We start from the raw sequence: 17,904 nt of genomic DNA, 5'->3' as shown, positions 1-17,904 counted from the left end.
CACCTTCAAATCACCCTGGACCCACTGGGGCTGGACCCCGGCACCTGATGGTGTCCCTGGGTCCCCTAGTGAGAACCACTGATCTTCAGTGACCTAAACTCCGTAAGACTTTTTAAAATTTTCTGCACAAAGTGAGCTATAAGACAAGCCACAGGCTTTCCAATTTGTATGAACTTTGTTTTCAAAACTCAGCCTGCTTCTCAGAGGCCATGCTGTATAGGGTCATTGAGTCTTCTTACTGTTTACTTATTTATAAATAGATAAAAATAATAAGACAGCAGGGAGGGGGATAAACTGCTGCACAGTGTCCATCAGAATGTATTTAAAATACCCAGCAGAGGGTGTGACCCAGACACTGTCCAACACAACCTCCCTTGATTATGTTTGTATCATTTTTTTAAAATGTAAATCCTACCCGTGAGCTTTGCACTCAAGCAGAAGGCTGAATTTTGACTCACTCAGCCTTGCCTCAAATAACCTGAGCACTCCTGACCCATACTCAATTCTTCCATCATCTATTCCCTTGAGATCCTTACCTAGCCATGTCCCACTAAACACTGGTATCCAAAAGTCTCATTTAAGTTACTGTGAGGGCTTTCCTGGTGGCTCAGTGGTAAAGAATCCACCTGCCAATCCAGGAGACGCAGGTTTGATCCCCGGGTGGGGAAGAGTTCCCGGAGGAGGAAATGGCAATCCACTCCAGAATTCTTGCCTGGGACATCCCATGGACAAAGGAGCCTGGTGGGCTAAGGTCCCTGGGGTCACAAAGAGCGGACACATACATAGGGAAGAAAAACAGAAGGAACGCACATGATCACCTATGAACTTTGTAATATTTTTCCCTAGACTAAGTATGCCAGAAAGGAAGTTTACTCTAAGTAAGCTGTTGGGTGCGTGAATAAATACAGCATCAAACAAAGTGCTTTGCCTTTTTTTAATCCTTGTGAGAGAGAACATTTTAACATCAAGTGGGTATGTGACTTGTGTGGATATTCCCAGAAACCAGGCAGTGAAAAACCAGTGTTCAGTTGTACAGTCTGATCCAGTGATTGACATTTGACATTCTGGCCTTCAAGAGCGAGATGTCTTAGAGATATCGGATCACCCCCTTTGGGGACACGTAAGAGAAATATCTCAGTGCGTTCAGCAAAAGAAGTCACAACATGAGGATCTGGTTGTTCTGGCATCATTGCATTCGATGGTCAGTCTGGGATTGTTCTCCTTCACATCCTTCAACAGCCTCTGGATTTCCACGGTAGATTTGTCCATCTTCAACCTGAGCATCTTTAAGGAGCCGTGGTTCTGTTTTAAAGCCTTAAGGAGCACCACGATGCCACTCTGTCCCCAGGCGTCCTGGCCCAAGTCCAGTGTTTCCAGGCTCCGGCTGCTGACTAGAGCGGAGGCGAGATGCTGGCAACTGAACGGGGTGATGGGGCAGCCCCAGAGCCTGTGGAGGAAGTAGAGGAAGCCCTCGTGCCAGCGTGTTCTTAACGGAGAACCTGCTGGTGGCCAGGCGCACCCCTACTCCCGGGGGACTTAGTAGGGAAGACGTGAAAGTTATTTTCTTTATGGAGCTTATTTTAGCCACATCAGGTCATGCTGCCTTGAAGACGGGATAACGGTATTAGAATAAAATAAATAGGATTAATAAAACAGAGGAGGGTTAGGTAGATTGGTGGTAGCCCATGAATTCCACATTGGAAAGATGATACGAGAAAAAATAAGTAGAATACACAGTGAACCATGATGATAACTGAGGGAGTGGAAGCCAGTATAGCTGAGATGCCAAGCTCGCAGGGCAGCAGACAGAGTGGCCCACTATTACATAGAGTGAAGTCAGTCAGAAAGAGAAAGACAAATATCGTATATTAACACATCGATATGTACGGAATCTAGAAAGGTGGTACTCATGAACCTGTTTCCAGGGCAGCAATGGAGACGCAGACAAAGAACAGACCGGTGGACACAGTGGAGGAAGGAGATGGCGGGACGAATGGAGAGTGTAGCATTGACACACATTACTTATGTAAAATTAGACAGCTGGTGAGAATATATGATATAACACAGGGAGCTCAAATCCAGTGCCCTGTGATAAGCTAGAGGGGTGGGATAGGCTGGCAGGTGGGAGGGAGGTTCAAGAGAGAGGGAACATACATATACCTATGGCCAATCATGTTCATATATAGCAGAAACAAACATGATATTGTAAAGCAATTATCCTCCAATTAAAGATAAAAGTTTCAAAGTATTCAATAAACAATTGAAAAAAAAGAAAGAGTGGCTCATAACTAATTATAGGATCCCATAGACTCTTGTTGGAGAAGGCAGTGGCAACCCACTCCAGCATTCTTGCCTAGGAAGTCCCATGGACAGAGTCTGAGCCTGGTGGGCTACAGTCCATGAGGTCGCAAAGATTCAGGCACAACTTAGCAACTGAGCACATAGACTCTTGTAGGCTATGTTGGGTTGGCCAAAAAAGTTTATTTGGTTTTTCCGAAAGCTGTTATGAAAAAAACCCAAGTGAAAAAAAAAAAAAAAGCCAACACAAAAAAACCTTCAGATTTTTATCCACAGTGACCCAAGGAACTTTTGTGTCTTGAAAGACACATGCTGTGGCCTGGCTTGCAAGCTGAAAGACATCTCAGGGTGATGGATTGAGACCCAATATCAGGAAATCAAGAATCAAAACACAGACTAGTTCAGAGACAATGGCATAATCTCTATGATGCACTGACTGAGGCAAGCCAGAGAAAGACGTCTCATATGATAATGCTTGTATGTGGAATCCAAAGAAATAGTACAAAAGGGCCTATGCTAAACAGAAGTTGAGCCACAGATATAGAAAATAAATTATGGTTACCAGAGGGGGAACAGGCTGCAGAGGTTTAAATTGGGAGCTTGGCATTGATACAGACACACTACTGTATATAACATAGATAATAAGGGCCTCCTGTATAGCACAGGGAACTCTACTCAATACTCTGTAATAACCTATATGGGAAAAGGTAACTAAGAAAGAGGGGATATATGTGTAACTGATTCACTTTGCTGTACAGCAGACATTAGCAAAACACTGTACATCAACTATACTACAATAATTTTTTTAAAAAAAGAAAGAAAATGAGCTATAATGCCATAAAAAGACAAAATTTTAGTTGTTCGACGCTGGCAAAAAAGAAAAACCAAAAATATTTTCAAACGTCTTTAAAATGAGGAAAACAACTTACCCTAGACATTTCAGGTTACAATTTGGTTTCTTCAAAGCTTCATAGAGAAAACACAGTCCGGTGGCTATGGGGTTGAAACCCAGGTCCAGGCTGGTGAGGCTCGAGTCTCCTTGGAGAAGCTTTGAGATGTACTTGCAGCCATGTCTGTTTATGTTGCAATGACTCAGCCTGCCAAGACAGTTGTAGGAAGAAATTTGATTATCCCTCTGTGACATACACCCTGTGATGTGGCAGTTAGGTCCGGCTATTAATACTTACTTTCTATCTCTAGTCGCACACTTTCAGGGAGACTTGTACATAAAGGCATGCAAATGGAAGGACTTCCCCGATGGCCCAGTGGTTAAGAATCTGTCTTGCAATGCAGGGGACGCAGGCTCGATCCCTGGTCGGGGGAACTAAGATTCCACATGTTGTGGAACAACTAGCGCCCCCAGCCCCAGCCCACACTGCAACTGCTGAGCCTGTGCTCCATGAGGCAGCCAAATTAAATTAATGCATTTGAAAAAAAAAAAAAAAACACGTGCACATGGAATGATGAGTGTTTCCACCCTGCCTAGGTGGTAGAGTGTTCAGCTGGCCGTCACCTGCCCCCTTTCATTTTGGAGAAAAAGACATACCTGAGATCCAGGTTTTCCTTCCATGACAGCATGTCATGCAGGTGAAGGGGTCTGGATTCAGACAGATCTGAGACAGAATGTGAGGCCTCCTTTCTTTCCTGCACAATCAGGTCCTTGGGATTCCATGCTCCCTGTCTCGTGTTTTATTTCAAGCCCTGTATTTGTCCCAGCATAACTCGGTACACCAAAACCTTCATGTTCCTGACTTTGAGAGGCTGTGTTTCTCATTAAAACACTGTAGACTCTCCAACAAGCTTAGATGCCTACAGATCCTCCTGACCACAGAGAAGGATGCTCCCATGATACAATTAGACAGGTCTCCCCTGAATACCTTGTGCCCCAGGCATGGCATAATAGCAACAGAGTCTGAACTGACAAGACAATGAGCAGGTGGGTGGTAACTGGACCAAAAGATGCCATGCTCTGTACTGTGTGAGACCCTAAAAAACTCATACTTGAACCTGGGGAGCTTGGGGAGAGGAGCTGAAGCAAAATCTAAAATTTCAAGTTTTGACAGCCTACAAAATGAAGGTTTGGTCAAACAATGCCTTTATGTTTTTAAGATAATGTTGATAACCCAATGTACAGGGGGCTTCACACCTACTACAAAGACGTGACCATGGGCAAACTCAGTGACTAAACTTTGGTTCTCTAATTAGCTAATTAGCACAACTGAAATAAAGGTAACTATGGCATGTGCTTGTAAGGATTTTTTTTTTAATTCTTGTAAAATTTAGTAGAATACCTGATGCACAGTAAGTACTAAGTATCAGACACTTTTTGTTGATTAGACACCTAAATCAACTCTGCCTTTGGAACAGGAAAGTCTAATGTACGTGCTGCAATATTTAAGACAGACAACCAGCAAGGACCTATTGTACAGCACAGGGAACTCTGCTCAGTGCCATGTGGCAGCCTGGATGGGAGAGGAGTTTGGGAGAATGGATACTTGTGTATGTATGGCTGAGTCCCTTCACTGTCCACCTGAAACTATCATAGCATTGTTAATTGGCTATAACCCCCAATACGAAATAAAACGTTTTGAAAAAAACTATCACAACATTGTTAGTTGGCTATATTCCAATATAGAATAAAGTTTAAAAGTAAAAATCTAGGAGGCTAGATCTCATGTTACGCATTCTTACAATGAAATTAGTAATCACAATGAAAATGATAATACATTTTTAAAAATTCAAAAAATGAAAATGATGAATTCGTAAAAATTCAAAAAAAGGGGCAATCTGTGTGACATCACACAGGAAGTTTTATATTCTTCTAATGAACACTAATCAATAACCTTCGATATGCAGATGACACCACCCTTATGACAGAAAGTGAAGAGGAACTAAAAAGCCTCTTGATGAAAGTGAAAGAGGAGAGTGAAAAAGTTGGCTTAAAACTCAACATTCAGAAAATGAAGATCATGTCATCTGGTCCCATCACTTCATGGAAAATAGATGGGGAAACAGTGGAAACAGTGTCAGGCTTTATTTTGGGGGGCTCCAAAATCACTGCAGATGGTGATTGCAGCCATGAAATTAAACCAATACAGTATTGTAAAGTAAAAAATAATTCAAAAAATTATTTTAAAAAGATGCTTACTCCTTGGAAGAAAAGTTATGACCAACCTAGATAGCATATTGAAAAGCAGAGACATTACTTTGCCAACAAAGGTCCGTCTAGTCCAGGCTATGGTTTTTACAGTAGTCATGTATGGATATGAGAGTTGGACTGTGAAAAAAGCTGAACACCGAAGAATTGATGCTTTTGAACTGTGGTGTTGGAGAAGACTCTTGAGAGTCCCTTGGACTGCAAGGAGATCCAACCAGTCCATACTAAAGGAGATCAGCCCTGGGATTTCTTTGGAAGGAATGATGCTAAAGTTGAAACTCCAGTACTTTGGCCACCTCATGAGAAGAGTTGACTCATTGGAAAAGACTCTGATGCTGGGAGGGATTTGGGGCAGGAGGAAAAGGGGATGACAGAGGATGAGATGGCTGGATGGCATCACTGACTCAATGGACGTGAGTCTGAGTGAACTCTGGGAGTTGGTGATGGACAGGGAGGCCTGGCATTCTGCAATTCATGGGGTCGCAAAGAGTCGGACAAGACTGAGCAACTGAACTGAACTGAACGAACACTACTGAAGGCAGAAATGACCTTTTCCTTTTCTCTCTCTGCCACTATAAACTGAATTCCTGATTCTGCCTTCAAGTCTTAAACCCTACTGTGTAACTCAATCCACTCCTAATTACTGGCAGATTTCATGTGAATTTTCAGAATATACACAGAACATCAGACCTGAGAATTAACTGCTTATCTTGAATTCTCAGAAGAGAAGGAAGCTGGCAGGTCAACCTTATTCTTTAAAGACATGCAGGCATTAGCATCTGTTTCTACCTGTTCTTTTCCTAATTTCCACCAGGATCTTGCTGGTTTCATTCAAGAGGAATTATCAAGTGCTCCAGGGTCTATCCTACTTGAATCCAGGTGTATACATACAACACAGACACACACACACACACACACACAGAAGCCAGCAGGGACTTACACCAAGGTCTGTAGCTGACATTCGGGGTAACTCAAGCCCTCACACAGAGTCTTCACCCCGCCATCCCCAAGGTCGTTCTTGGCCAAGCACAGGTGGGTCAACCTCTGGTTGACAATCAAAGCAGAAGACAGCTCCTTACAACAGGCTTCTGTAAGCTGACAGTTCTCCAACCTGTGAAAAAGCACCACATACGTGGTAAGACATTTCCAAAGTTCAAGATTCTCAGCTGACAGCCCTTCTTGAGAGTCCCCATCTACTCAATCCTATGCCAGTGATCAAAGCCTGAAGGACCAGGAATGAGAGAAAGGCAGACAAACTTCCCTGGTGGTCCAGTGGTTAAGACTCTGCACTCCCAATGCAAGGGGCCTGGGTTCGATCCCTGGTCAGGAAACTAAGATTCCACATGCTGTAAGCAACTAAGACCCAGCACAGCCTAGTTAATTAATAATATTTTTTAAATGTGGGCTTCCCTGGTGGCTCAGTGGTAAAGAATCCACCTGCCAAGGCAGGAGATGTGGGTTTGATCCCTGGGAAGATCCCCTGGAGGAGGGCATGGCAACCCACCCCAGTATTTTTGCCAGGAAACCCCCATGGACAGAGGAGTCTGGTGGGCTACAGTCCATTGGTTGCAAAGAATCAGACACAACTGAGCACGCACACTTTTTTTAAGCATGCATCACCCACCTGGGACCAAAAAAGGGAATCAGGACTCTCCCCCAGTAAGAAGTCCGATAAGATTTGCCCTGTAAGTCTGGTCTTACCACTGCTCTTCTCTATGTGACTCCAGACCTAAGATGAAGATGCTCCTCCCCGGGAAAAGAGGGACTTACGACAATTTCTGCAGGACGCACTTCGGGTGTCTCAGAGTCAAACACAGCAATTTGACACCCGCATCCAGGAACTCACTGGCCGTGAGATCCAGGCATTTCAGGGACTGGTTGACTTTGAGTGCTGAGGAGAAGTCAGCCCACTGCCAAGTGGTGTCAGAACAAGACCCCAATCTGTGGGATAAATGGGGGCAAGTCATTCTTCTGGGAGGGCAGAGACCCTGTCAGCTTTTATCCTTCCCTGAAGACTCTATCTCTGACTCTCATCTCGTTCTACTCCAACACGTGTCAAACCCTGGCCTGAACTATTAGAAAATGCAGCTCCTTTGTTTCCTCAAGTATCTCCATGCCCGTTGGGTCAGCACCCAGCCTCGTCACTAAGAGGGAAACTCCATGATACACTTCTCTGTGAAGTTTCACCAATGTGGTCTGCTATTTTCTCAAACCCCACATTTTATATCATCATTTTTCATGAACTAAGTCTGTCCTAATCCCACTTATATTTTTTTAATCAATCTTTATTGGAGTATAGTTGCCTTTATGATGTTATATTAGTCTATTGTATGACAAAATGAATCAGTGATACATATCCATATATCCCCACCTTCCACTTAAATTTAAACGTGATTCTAATGGGAAAAAAGTTGATGCCCAATACTCAAACTTCAACTTCAGAAGTTATTAGGAAATATGCTAACTAAAACAAGGAGCAACAATTGGATACTTAGGCAGCTGGGTCCAAAGTTTGAAGTGTGTGTTGCCAGAATAATTGGAAACTTCTGTGGATCAAAATGAATGTGATACAGCTATTTTAGAGAACACCGGGGCAATCCATTAGTCCATCACATGGGGTCTGACGCTCAGCTGCTCTTGCAGATACAGATCAGAATACAGGACTTTAGGACAAGCTTGTTTGAATCATGGCTCTGCCCCTTACTACATTCACAATATCTACAAGTTATTGTTGTTATTGCTCAGTTGCTAAGTCATATCTGACTCTTTGAGACTCCAGGAACTGCAGCACACCAGGTTTCCCTGTCCTTCACTATCTCCCAGAGTTTGTTCAAGTTCACAAGTTAGTTGAACTTTTTAATATTCTTTTTTTCCTTCATCTCTACTTTGGGGAGAGAGGATACCTTTTAGGTCAATCAAATAAAGAATATAATCAATCCATAGTCTGCCTACTAGAATATATGTCATAAGTAAACCTGGAGTTCTTAAAAACCAGTACCTTTCCTCCCTCAAAGTTTAACCTATTAAAAGGACACTATAAGTTAACTTAAATAATTTGAATACAAGGCAAATGTAAAGTGTCTCAAGTCAATGAGAAAAACTAGGAGACTGTGCACCGGCCATTTGTCATTTTGAAGATCTGGTAATCCACTTAGAAACATCATTTATTGAGGGCAGGAGGAGAAGGGGACAACAGAGGATTAGATGGTTGGAAGGCATCACCAACTCAATGGACATGAGTTTGAATAAGCTCCTAGAGTTGGTGATGGACAGGGAAGCCTGGCGTGCTGCAGTCCTTGGAGTCACAAAGAGTTGGACACAACTGAGCAACTGAACTGAACTGAACAGAGTAATAGATTTTTTTCTAATTTAATGAAATTCTGAGTGTTTCTTTGCATTCAGGGCTCACTATTCAGTCCAGAAGACTAGCTGGCTGGGGGAAGATTATTGGCTGACATACCATCAATATTCTATTAATATCTGGGAATATGCTCCCCTGTTTAGCATGGTGCCCAATCAGCATGGCAATCTGCTGTTTTGTTTGGAACTCACAGTATCCTTATGCTGAGGACAGCAATGACATGAGACCTACCGCAGATACTGAAGATTACATCTCGGATGCTTCAGGATCTCACACAACAGCAGCAGCAGCATCTTATCACCATGGACACTGCCTTCCAGAACCAGGTGTGTCAGAGTCTTCTTACCAATGAAAGCCAGACAGAAGTCCCGGTAAGCACTGGCAGGAGAGACATTTTTAATCCTGAAAGTGAAAGTATTAGTCACTCAGTTGTGTCTGACTCCTGCAATCCCATGGACTCTACCTTGCCAGACTCCTTTGTCTATGGGGTTCTCCAGGCAAGAATACTGGAGTAGGTAGCCATTCCCTCCCCTAATGGAACCTTCCTGACCCAGGAATAGGGAATATAAAAAGAAGGGGTTCTGTTTTGCGTGTTGTAGATGGATGGTGCTGAGAACACAGAGTACGGGAGAAGTCACAAGTCAAGATGGGAATAGGGAGACATTTCATGCAAAGATGGGCTCAGTAAAGGACAGAAATGGTATGGACCTAAGAGAAGCAGAAGATATTAAGAAGATGTGGCAATAATACACAGAAGAACTATACAAAAAAAGATCTTTATGACCCAGATAACCATGATGGTGTGATCATTCATCTACAGTCAGACATCCTAGAATGCGAAGTCAAGTAGGCCTTAGGGAGCATCACTATGAACAAAGCTAGTGGAGGTGATGGAATTCCAGTTGAGCTATTTCAAATCCTGAAAGATGATGCTGTGAAAGTGCTGCACTCAATATGCCAGCAAATTTGGAAAACTCAGCAGTGGCCACAGGACTGGAAAAGGTCAGTTTTCATTCCAAACCCAAAGAAAGGCAATGCCAAAGAATGTTCAAACTACTGCACAATTGCACTCATCTCACATGCTAGCAAAATAATGCTCAAAATTCTCCAAGCCAGGCTTCAACAGTACATGAACCATGAACTTCCAGATGTTCAAGCTGGATTTAGAAAAGGCAGAGGAATCAGAGATCAAATTACCAACATCCATTGGATCGTCAAAAAAGCAAAGAGAATACCAGAAAAAAAACATCTACTTCTGCCTTACTGATTATGCCAAAGCCTTTGACTGTGTAGATCACAACAAACTGGAAAACTCTGAAAGAGATGAGAATACCAGACCACCTGATCTGCCTCCTGAGAAATCTGTATGCAGGTCAAGAAGCAACAGTTAAAACTGGACATGAAACAACAAACTGGTTCCAAACTGGGAAAGGAGTACATCAAGGCTGTATATGGTCACCCTGCTTATTTAACTTATATGCAGAGTACATCACACAAAATGCCAGGCTGGATGAAGAACAAGCTGCAATAAAGATTGCCAGTAGAAATATCAATCACCTCAGATATGCAGATGACACCACCCTTATGGCAGAAAGCAAAGAACTAAAGAACCTCTTGATGAAAGTGAAAGAGGAGAGTGAAAAAGTTGGCTTAAAACTCAACATTCAGAAAATGAAAATCATGGCATCTGGTCCCATCACTTCATGGCAAATATATGGGGAAACAATGAAAACAGTGACAGACTTGATTTTCTTGGGCTTCAAAATCACTGCAGATGGTGAAGGCAGCCATGAAATTAAAAGACACTTGCTTCTTGGAAGAAAACCATGACCAACATGACCAACCTAGACAGCATATTAAAAAGCAGAGACATGACATTGCCAACCAAAGGTCCATCTAGTCCAAGCTGTGGTTTTTCCAGTAGTCAGGTATGGATGTGAGAGTTGGACTAAAAAGAAAGCTGAATGTTGAAGAATTGATGCTTTTGAACTGTGGTATTGGAGACAACTCTTGAGTCCCTTGGACTGCAAGGAGATCAAACCAGTCAATCCTAAAGGAAATCAACCCTGAATATTTACTGGAAGGACTGATGCTAAAGCTGAAACTCCTGTACTTTGGCCACCTGATGCAAAGCACTGACTCCTTGGAAAAGACCCTGATGCTGGGAAAGATTAAAGACAGAAAGAGAAGGGGATGACAGAGGATAAGATGGTTGGATGGCATCACTGACTCAATGGACATGAGTTTGAGCAAGCTCCAGGAGTTGGTGATGGACAGGGAAGCCTGGAGTGCTGCAGTCCACGAGGTCACAGAGAGTCAGACACAGCTGAGTGACTGAACTGACTGACTTACATAATTAATCAATGGAATGATATCTGGAAAGAAGAGAAGGGCAGACCACTAGTGGAAGCAGTATATGACGATGAGAAGGAAGATGGAATTGGATGGTAAAGGGTTGGATGCTCTTTTCTTTGCTTATGCTGATCTTCTGAGAAACTCTACCTTTTTTTTTTACTGTAGGCGAACAAAATTTGTCACCCCAAAATGTCTCTTTGATGTGAAGATTATTTCAAATTGAGAATAAACAAGGACTGAAAACACTCGGGAAGACATTTCAATCTTTCCCCTAACTTCCTGAAGAATTTAGATAGTTCTGTTCCTTTAACTTAGTGGCTCAGTGGTAAAGAATCGATCTGCCAATGCAAGAGATCCAGATCTGATCCTTTGTCTACCAAACATTTGATTTCCATCTCCAAGTGAATTGCCTTCCTCCCCTTGAAGTCCCAAACCACAACCCTCATCACCCTTTATTCTCTTTAATGGAAGGTTGTAGTTAACATGAAGATTTCAGTCACTGGGGTAGTTGCTCAGTTTTTCTAGGTCATTCCCATGTATAGATGCTATTAAATGTTTGATTTTCTTTTCCTAACCTGTCTCATATCAATCTCATTTTCCAACCAGCCAGAAGTGTAGAGAAAATTTTCTTCCTCTCAGGCAGTATTATGTCCTTTATTTCTTTCAGCATTCAGTCCACACACAACTTTTCCTCCTCCTCAATGCCTGACTTTTTCTGGTAAAAAATAAATCACTTCCTACCATATCCCCATGTAGTCATTTGCATTTCCATACACAGTTTTCATCCAAGCTATGGTAAGTTATGGACTGTAAGTCAGCAAATAAGTTACAGACTCCTTGAACGTATGGGCCATTAAGGGCTGCGTGGAGGACTTCTCCAGTGGTCCAGTGGTTAAGAGTCCACCTGCCAATGCAGGGGACGCAGGTTTGATCCCTGGTCCAGGAACACTCCACATGCCATGGGACAACTAAGCCCACGTACCACAACTACTGAGCCTGCACTCTAGAGCCCATGCTCTGCAACAGGAGAAGCTACCGCAATGAGAAGCCCCCGATCTGCCCAACTAGAGAAAGCCTGTGCAGCAACAAAGACCCATCATAGCCATAACTAAGTAAGTCTTTTTTTTAAATAACCATTCCAGTTCTTCGTATTCTGACCACCTGGCTGGATGGAGCCTGATTTGACATTCCAATACTGCTCTCACATTTTAAATCCCCATTGCAGTCCATCCTAAAGGAAATCAGTCCTGAATATTCATTGGAAGGACTGATGATGAAGCTGAAACTCCCATACTTTGGCCACCTGATGCAAAGAGCCGACTCATTGGAAAAGATCCTGGTGCTGGGAAAGATTGAAGGTGGGAGGAGAAGGGGACGACAGAGGCTGAGATGGTTGGATGGCATCACTGACTCAGTGGACATGAGTTTGAGTAAACTCTGGGAGTTGGTGATGGACAGGGAGGCCTGGCGTGCTGCAGTCCATGGGGTTGCAAAGAGTCAGACACGACTGAACTGAACTGAATTGCAGGATCAGCTGCCACTTACACGACTTTCTGGAGATGACAGGTGATGTGGGTTATCTGCTCACAAAGAACCCTCACTGAGGAGTGACTCAGGAAGCTTTCCTTCACATCCAGAAAGTTCAGGTTCTCATTTGAACTGAGCACAGAGCAGAGATCCGCCCAGAGTTGGAGAGAACGATGGTCGTGCTGTGATCTAGGAGAAATGCACAGACAGGAACGTCTATGAAAGAGAACCATCAACAAAAGGGCAGGGGTGGTGAAAAAACTGGTATGCTCTTCAAAAGGTACAAACATCCAGTTGTAAGATAACAAAGTCCTGGGATGTAATGGATGGCACAGTGACTATATATGAAAACAAAATTTTTAGAAAGAACTGGTGGGGGCGGGGCGGGAGGGAATTATATGAGATGTCTAGAGCGTGCTGAGCCCACATGTCAACAATGACACTAAAAATAAGGTTCCAAAGCCCCCATTCCTCATCTGAATATCGTGTTTCTCAGCTTTAATGGTGACGCGGCAGGAAGAAATTTCAGTGAGAACTCAGACCCTAAACCAGAAGGAGTCATAGGAGACTCTGTCCTCTTCCTAAAACAGTGATAAGATGGGAGAACTAGCAAAGTTAAAAAAAAAAAAAAAAAACTGAGTTCTTACATCTGATTCTGAGGATCTGATTTCAATGCGGGATCATTCTCCAGGAATATCTTCTTTCCTACCTGCAGTGAGATCTTCTGTAACTTGGCACAATGTTTAAGACAGAAGGAAGACTGCATCATTTCAGATGTATTCGTCAAGTGAATGGACATCTCCTTGACGTGGGCCATGGCATCCTTCACGAGCTGCTCCTCCTGAGACTCGTACAGACAGCTCAGAACCTCCTTCGTGTCCATCACGGAAAAGGATTTCTTCCCATGGGGCATCAGTGTGTATTTCAGGAGCTCCCGCTTGATCTCTGTTGATACCAGACAGCCAAAAGTCGCCTCCAGCTCCATGGCCCTTCTTTCGTTGCAGAGGCCAAACAGGAAGCACCCGACGTGGGTCAGGCTGGGGTTCTTCAGCCTTTCCGCCTTGGACAGCAGTTTCCCCACATCCCCGACGTGCCACCAGCAGCCGCCCAGCCCTTCCTCCTCCTGCTCTTCCGGCTCCAAGACATAGAACATGGCGGCCAGAAACTGCTGCACGCTGAGATGGATGAACGAGTAGCAGGCCTCGCCGTCTTCGCTCTTCTGGAGAATATTCCCGTCCAGGAAAGGAGAGAGGGCAGACGGGTGCACCCCAAGTCGCCTGAGGTCTTCCCCATCGAACACGGAGCTCCGCGTCCACACGCCCTCCGCAGCCAAGAGGCACAGGGGCTGGAGCGGAGCCTGGAGGCCCCGCCTGGGCCGCCGCGCGGTGGGGGGAAGCGGCTGCAGAGGAAGCGCAGGAACAGGGCCGTGGTGGTCCGGCAGGTGGCGGCGGGGTCCTCCCCCCTCTCCATCTGCTGTCTCAGACAGGTGCAGACCAGCCAGCACACGGAGGGCGCCGAGCCCAGCTGGAACAGAGCCGCGTTGCTCTTCATCAAGTCGAAAGCTCGCAGGGCCTGACTCTCCTCCTCGAAGTGTTTCAGGAAATACGCCTTCCGGTCCTCCTCCAAGAACCCCTCGATCTCTATGAAGAGCGGCTGTTCTGTTAAGAGCCTCAGCTCCTGCAGGGCGCCCGGTCGGGTGGTGATGAGTAAGGTGGCCTTGGGTAGCATCTTTCTCTTCAGTAAACTTCCCAGGAGGACGGGCACCGGCTTCTGCTTCTTCCAGTCGCCACATAGGTCGTGGATGAGCGCCCCCGAGGGGACCTTCAGCTCATCAAAACCGTCGAGGATGAACAGGACTTTCTGTGCCCTGGCCAGGATCGCGGGCATGTCTTCCTGCACACGTGGCCAGTTGGCAGATATCAGCTCTGCAAAGGTGCACATCCCCCTGTGGTTGAGCCCCTTGCAGCTGAGGTAGAAGGCGGAGTTGGAGGTCTCTGCCAGGTCATCCTGCGTCCAGTCCAGCATCAGATCCTTGGCCAGCGTGGTTTTCCCAACGCCAGCAGGACCATGCAGCACCATCGTGAGTGGGGTGGACTGTGTGGGGGCCTGCAGGTTCAGGTATGTTATCAGCTTGGGGCTTCTCTGGGTGGTGGTGTAGTGGAAACCACCATCATCTCCTGACCACAGTATATCCTTCCAGACGGAGAATTTCTCCATCGTGTTTCTGTATCTCCTCTTCACCTGTATTGATGTGCAAGGGGAGAGCATTGAGGTGAAAGCGATTATACCCAACTGGAACATTCATACTGTAAAGGACCAGCTTTAGGGAGGAAGAAATGGGCTTCCCCCCTCCTGGGTTCTTCTGACTGGTCTAAGAATTAAATTGACATGAGATGGATTAACAAAAGAATTTTTAAAAAACATTTTAATAACATATACAAGAATGAGAACCCAGGAAAACTGAATTAACTCACCAAAATGGCTGAAACCTTCCTCTTAAAAATTATCTTCAGCTTAAACAAAAAGAGGCTGCTGAAGGTAATAGCTTGGGACTCAAAAGGAAGGAAGGAAATACAGATGAAGATGGAAAAGCAAATGTTTGGTAAAGCATTGTTTGTGGGGCCAGCAGAGATGCCGGGACCCAGAGAAGACTCTGAGCGCCACATCCTGCTGGTTTCCCCTACTGTCCTCCACCCATGTTCTTTGCAGACATCACTAGTGATAGAGACCCTCTTCCCAGAATCATGGTGGTGGTTGTTTTAGTCGCTCAGTCGTGTCCGACTCTTTGCAACCCCATGGAACATAGCCTAGCAGGCTCCTCTGTCCATGGAATTCTCCAGGCAAGAATACTGGAGTGGGTTGCCATGCCCTTCTCCTCTCAAGCCCTATCCCAGGCTATAAAATTAGTATCCCTGGAGACGGGTTCAGGAAACTGTGTTTTTAACAAACCTTCCAGCTGATTATGATAAATGTTAGTTATAGGATCATGGGCATAGGGAAACAAAGACTCAGGTTCTCACAGTTGCTCAAGTTGAAGCCAAGATTATATCCAGGAGTTTAACTCAAAAATCTGTGCTCTCAATCACTGACATTTTCTCACTGAAGTGAAAGTCACTCAGTCATGTGACCCCATAGACTATACAGTCCATGGAATTCTCCAGGCCACAATACTGGAGTGGGTAGCCTTTCCCTTCTCCAGGGGATCATCCCAACCCAGGGATCAAATCCGGGTCTACCATATTGCAGAGGGTTCTTTACCAGCTGAGCCACCAGGGAAGCCCAAGGATACTGGAGTGGGTAGCCTTTCCCTTCTCCAGCAGATCTTCCTGACTCAGAAATCAAACCAGGGTCTCCTGCATTGCAGGTGGATTCTTTACCAACCGAGCTATCAGGGAAGCCTCAGTGAAACAAGAGGGAAGTAAACAAAAATCCTTACATCCTTGTGCATTAAATGGGCAACACTCAGGGATGAGTCACAAGATGAAAAACATGGTTTAGTAAGTACATGGTGGGGTGGGGCGGAGGTACACCCAATCAGAAGATTTATTATGCAAAATATTTCAAAACACAATGTATGATACGGGCTCATGATCATTAGAAGATATTTAACATAAAAACACTCATGCAGGGACTTCCCTGGTGGGCCAGTGACTGGGACCTTGCCTTCCGATGCAGGAGGTGCAGATTCGATTCCTAGTTGGGGAGCTAAAATCCCACATGCCTCACGGCCAAAAAAAACCAAAACATAAAAAAGTAGTAGAAGCAATATTGTAACAAACTCAATAAAGACTTAAAAATAGTCCACATCAAAAAAACTTTTAAAAAAATGTTCATGTTAAAATGCTAAATCAGAAGAGCACAGTAATTGAAAAACATCACCACACCTGAAATGTGCCAATTAAAGCAAGACAATCAGAAGGGGGGAAATTCCGTAGGAAGTCATTGGCAGCTACCCCCATCCAAGTCTTTTCTCCACTTAATAAAGAGAGAGTTCAGCTTGAGGACTGCAAAAATCCTTCTAAGGGACTTCCCTGGCACTGGTTAGGACTCGGTGCTTCCACTGCAGGGGGCATGGGTTCCAAGATCCCACAGGCTGCTGCTTGGCCAAAAAAATAATAAAAGCCTCAGGCCAGCCATTAAAGCTTGCAATGTTCAGTGCTACAGACTCCACCAATAATTGCCACTGACTTAAAAAACAAGACAGAGAAACAGGCTGGAGAGTCAATACTCACCTTGTTCCACCTAGGACTCAGTTGCAGCCTGTGGGTATTTCACACAAATGAAATCTCCAATAAGAAAAGTCCCCCGCCAGCCCATGCTCTGGGATTGGCCCCTAGGCCCCAGGGTGAGGGCTGGACTTCCTGCCCAGGGTGAAATGGCCCTCCTACTAACAGTGGCTGGTTCTCAATCTTGAAAATGCAACTCACATTGCAATCACCCAGATCCTACCCTTGGTGATTCTAATCAAAAGCCCCTCAGGTGATTCTTACATCCACCAAAGTCCTTGACTTTCCCCAATTAACTGAAACTGATCAGAGGCCAGACAGGAAATTCAAGCATGGCTTGACCGGGCTACCTGCTGCAGCAGGGGGAAGTGAGAACAAGAAACAGTTTCCCTGGACAGCTTGCCTATTCCTGAGGAGGGGAGGGTGAGCTGGTTCCTTATGTGGGGAGAGGGTAGGCATGTCCGGGGGTCGGACTGGAGGGGTGGCTTGCGTGGTTTGCCAGAACTAAAAAGCCTCTCGATGAAAGTGAAAGAGGAGAGGGAAAAAGTTGGCTTAAAGCTCAACGTTCAGAAAACGAAGATCATGGCATCTGGTCCCATCACTCCATGGCAAATAGATGGGGAAACAGTGGAAACAGTGTCAGACTTTACTTTGAGGGGCTCCAGAATCACTGCAGATGATGATTGCATGAAATTAAAAGATGCTTACTCCTTGGAAGGAAATCTATGACCAACCCAGATAGTATATTGAAAAGCAGAGACATTACTTTGCCAACAAAAGTCCATCTAGTCAAGGCTATGGTTTTTCCAATAGTCATGTGTGATGTGAGAGTTGGGCTGTGAAGAAAGCTGAGCGCTGAAGAATTGATGCTTTTGAACTGTGGTGTTGGAGAAGACTCTTGAGGGTCCCTTGGACTGCAAGGAGATCCAACCAGTCCATTCTGAAGATCAGTCTTGGGTGTTCATTGGAAGGACTGATGC

The 17,904-nt window shown here is 44.8% G+C and overlaps 1 protein-coding gene and 1 non-coding gene across 2 annotated transcripts; one reads left to right on the top strand and one right to left on the bottom strand.

Moving 5' to 3' along the window:
* Positions 1-919: 919 nt before the first annotated feature.
* LOC101102259 (NACHT, LRR and PYD domains-containing protein 7) lies at positions 920-17,000 on the bottom strand. Its single transcript, XM_004015893.6, is given in 9 exon segments — positions 920-1,447; positions 3,228-3,395; positions 6,396-6,566; positions 7,226-7,396; positions 9,048-9,218; positions 12,717-12,887; positions 13,346-14,075; positions 14,078-14,939; positions 16,931-17,000. Coding segments are annotated over 8 exon segments (2,724 nt in total). The 5' UTR covers positions 14,916-14,939; positions 16,931-17,000; the 3' UTR covers positions 920-1,143.
* TRNAG-CCC (transfer RNA glycine (anticodon CCC)) lies at positions 6,714-6,786 on the top strand. The gene has a single exon. It is a non-coding gene; the product is annotated as a tRNA-Gly (tRNA).
* Positions 17,001-17,904: the final 904 nt, after the last annotated feature.

Source organism: Ovis aries, chromosome 14 (genome assembly GCF_016772045.2).
Source record: "Ovis aries strain OAR_USU_Benz2616 breed Rambouillet chromosome 14, ARS-UI_Ramb_v3.0, whole genome shotgun sequence".
Taxonomy (NCBI): domain Eukaryota; kingdom Metazoa; phylum Chordata; class Mammalia; order Artiodactyla; family Bovidae; genus Ovis; species Ovis aries.
Note: the sequence above shows the minus strand (reverse complement) of the source record. Positions and strands in the feature narration are given on the sequence as shown.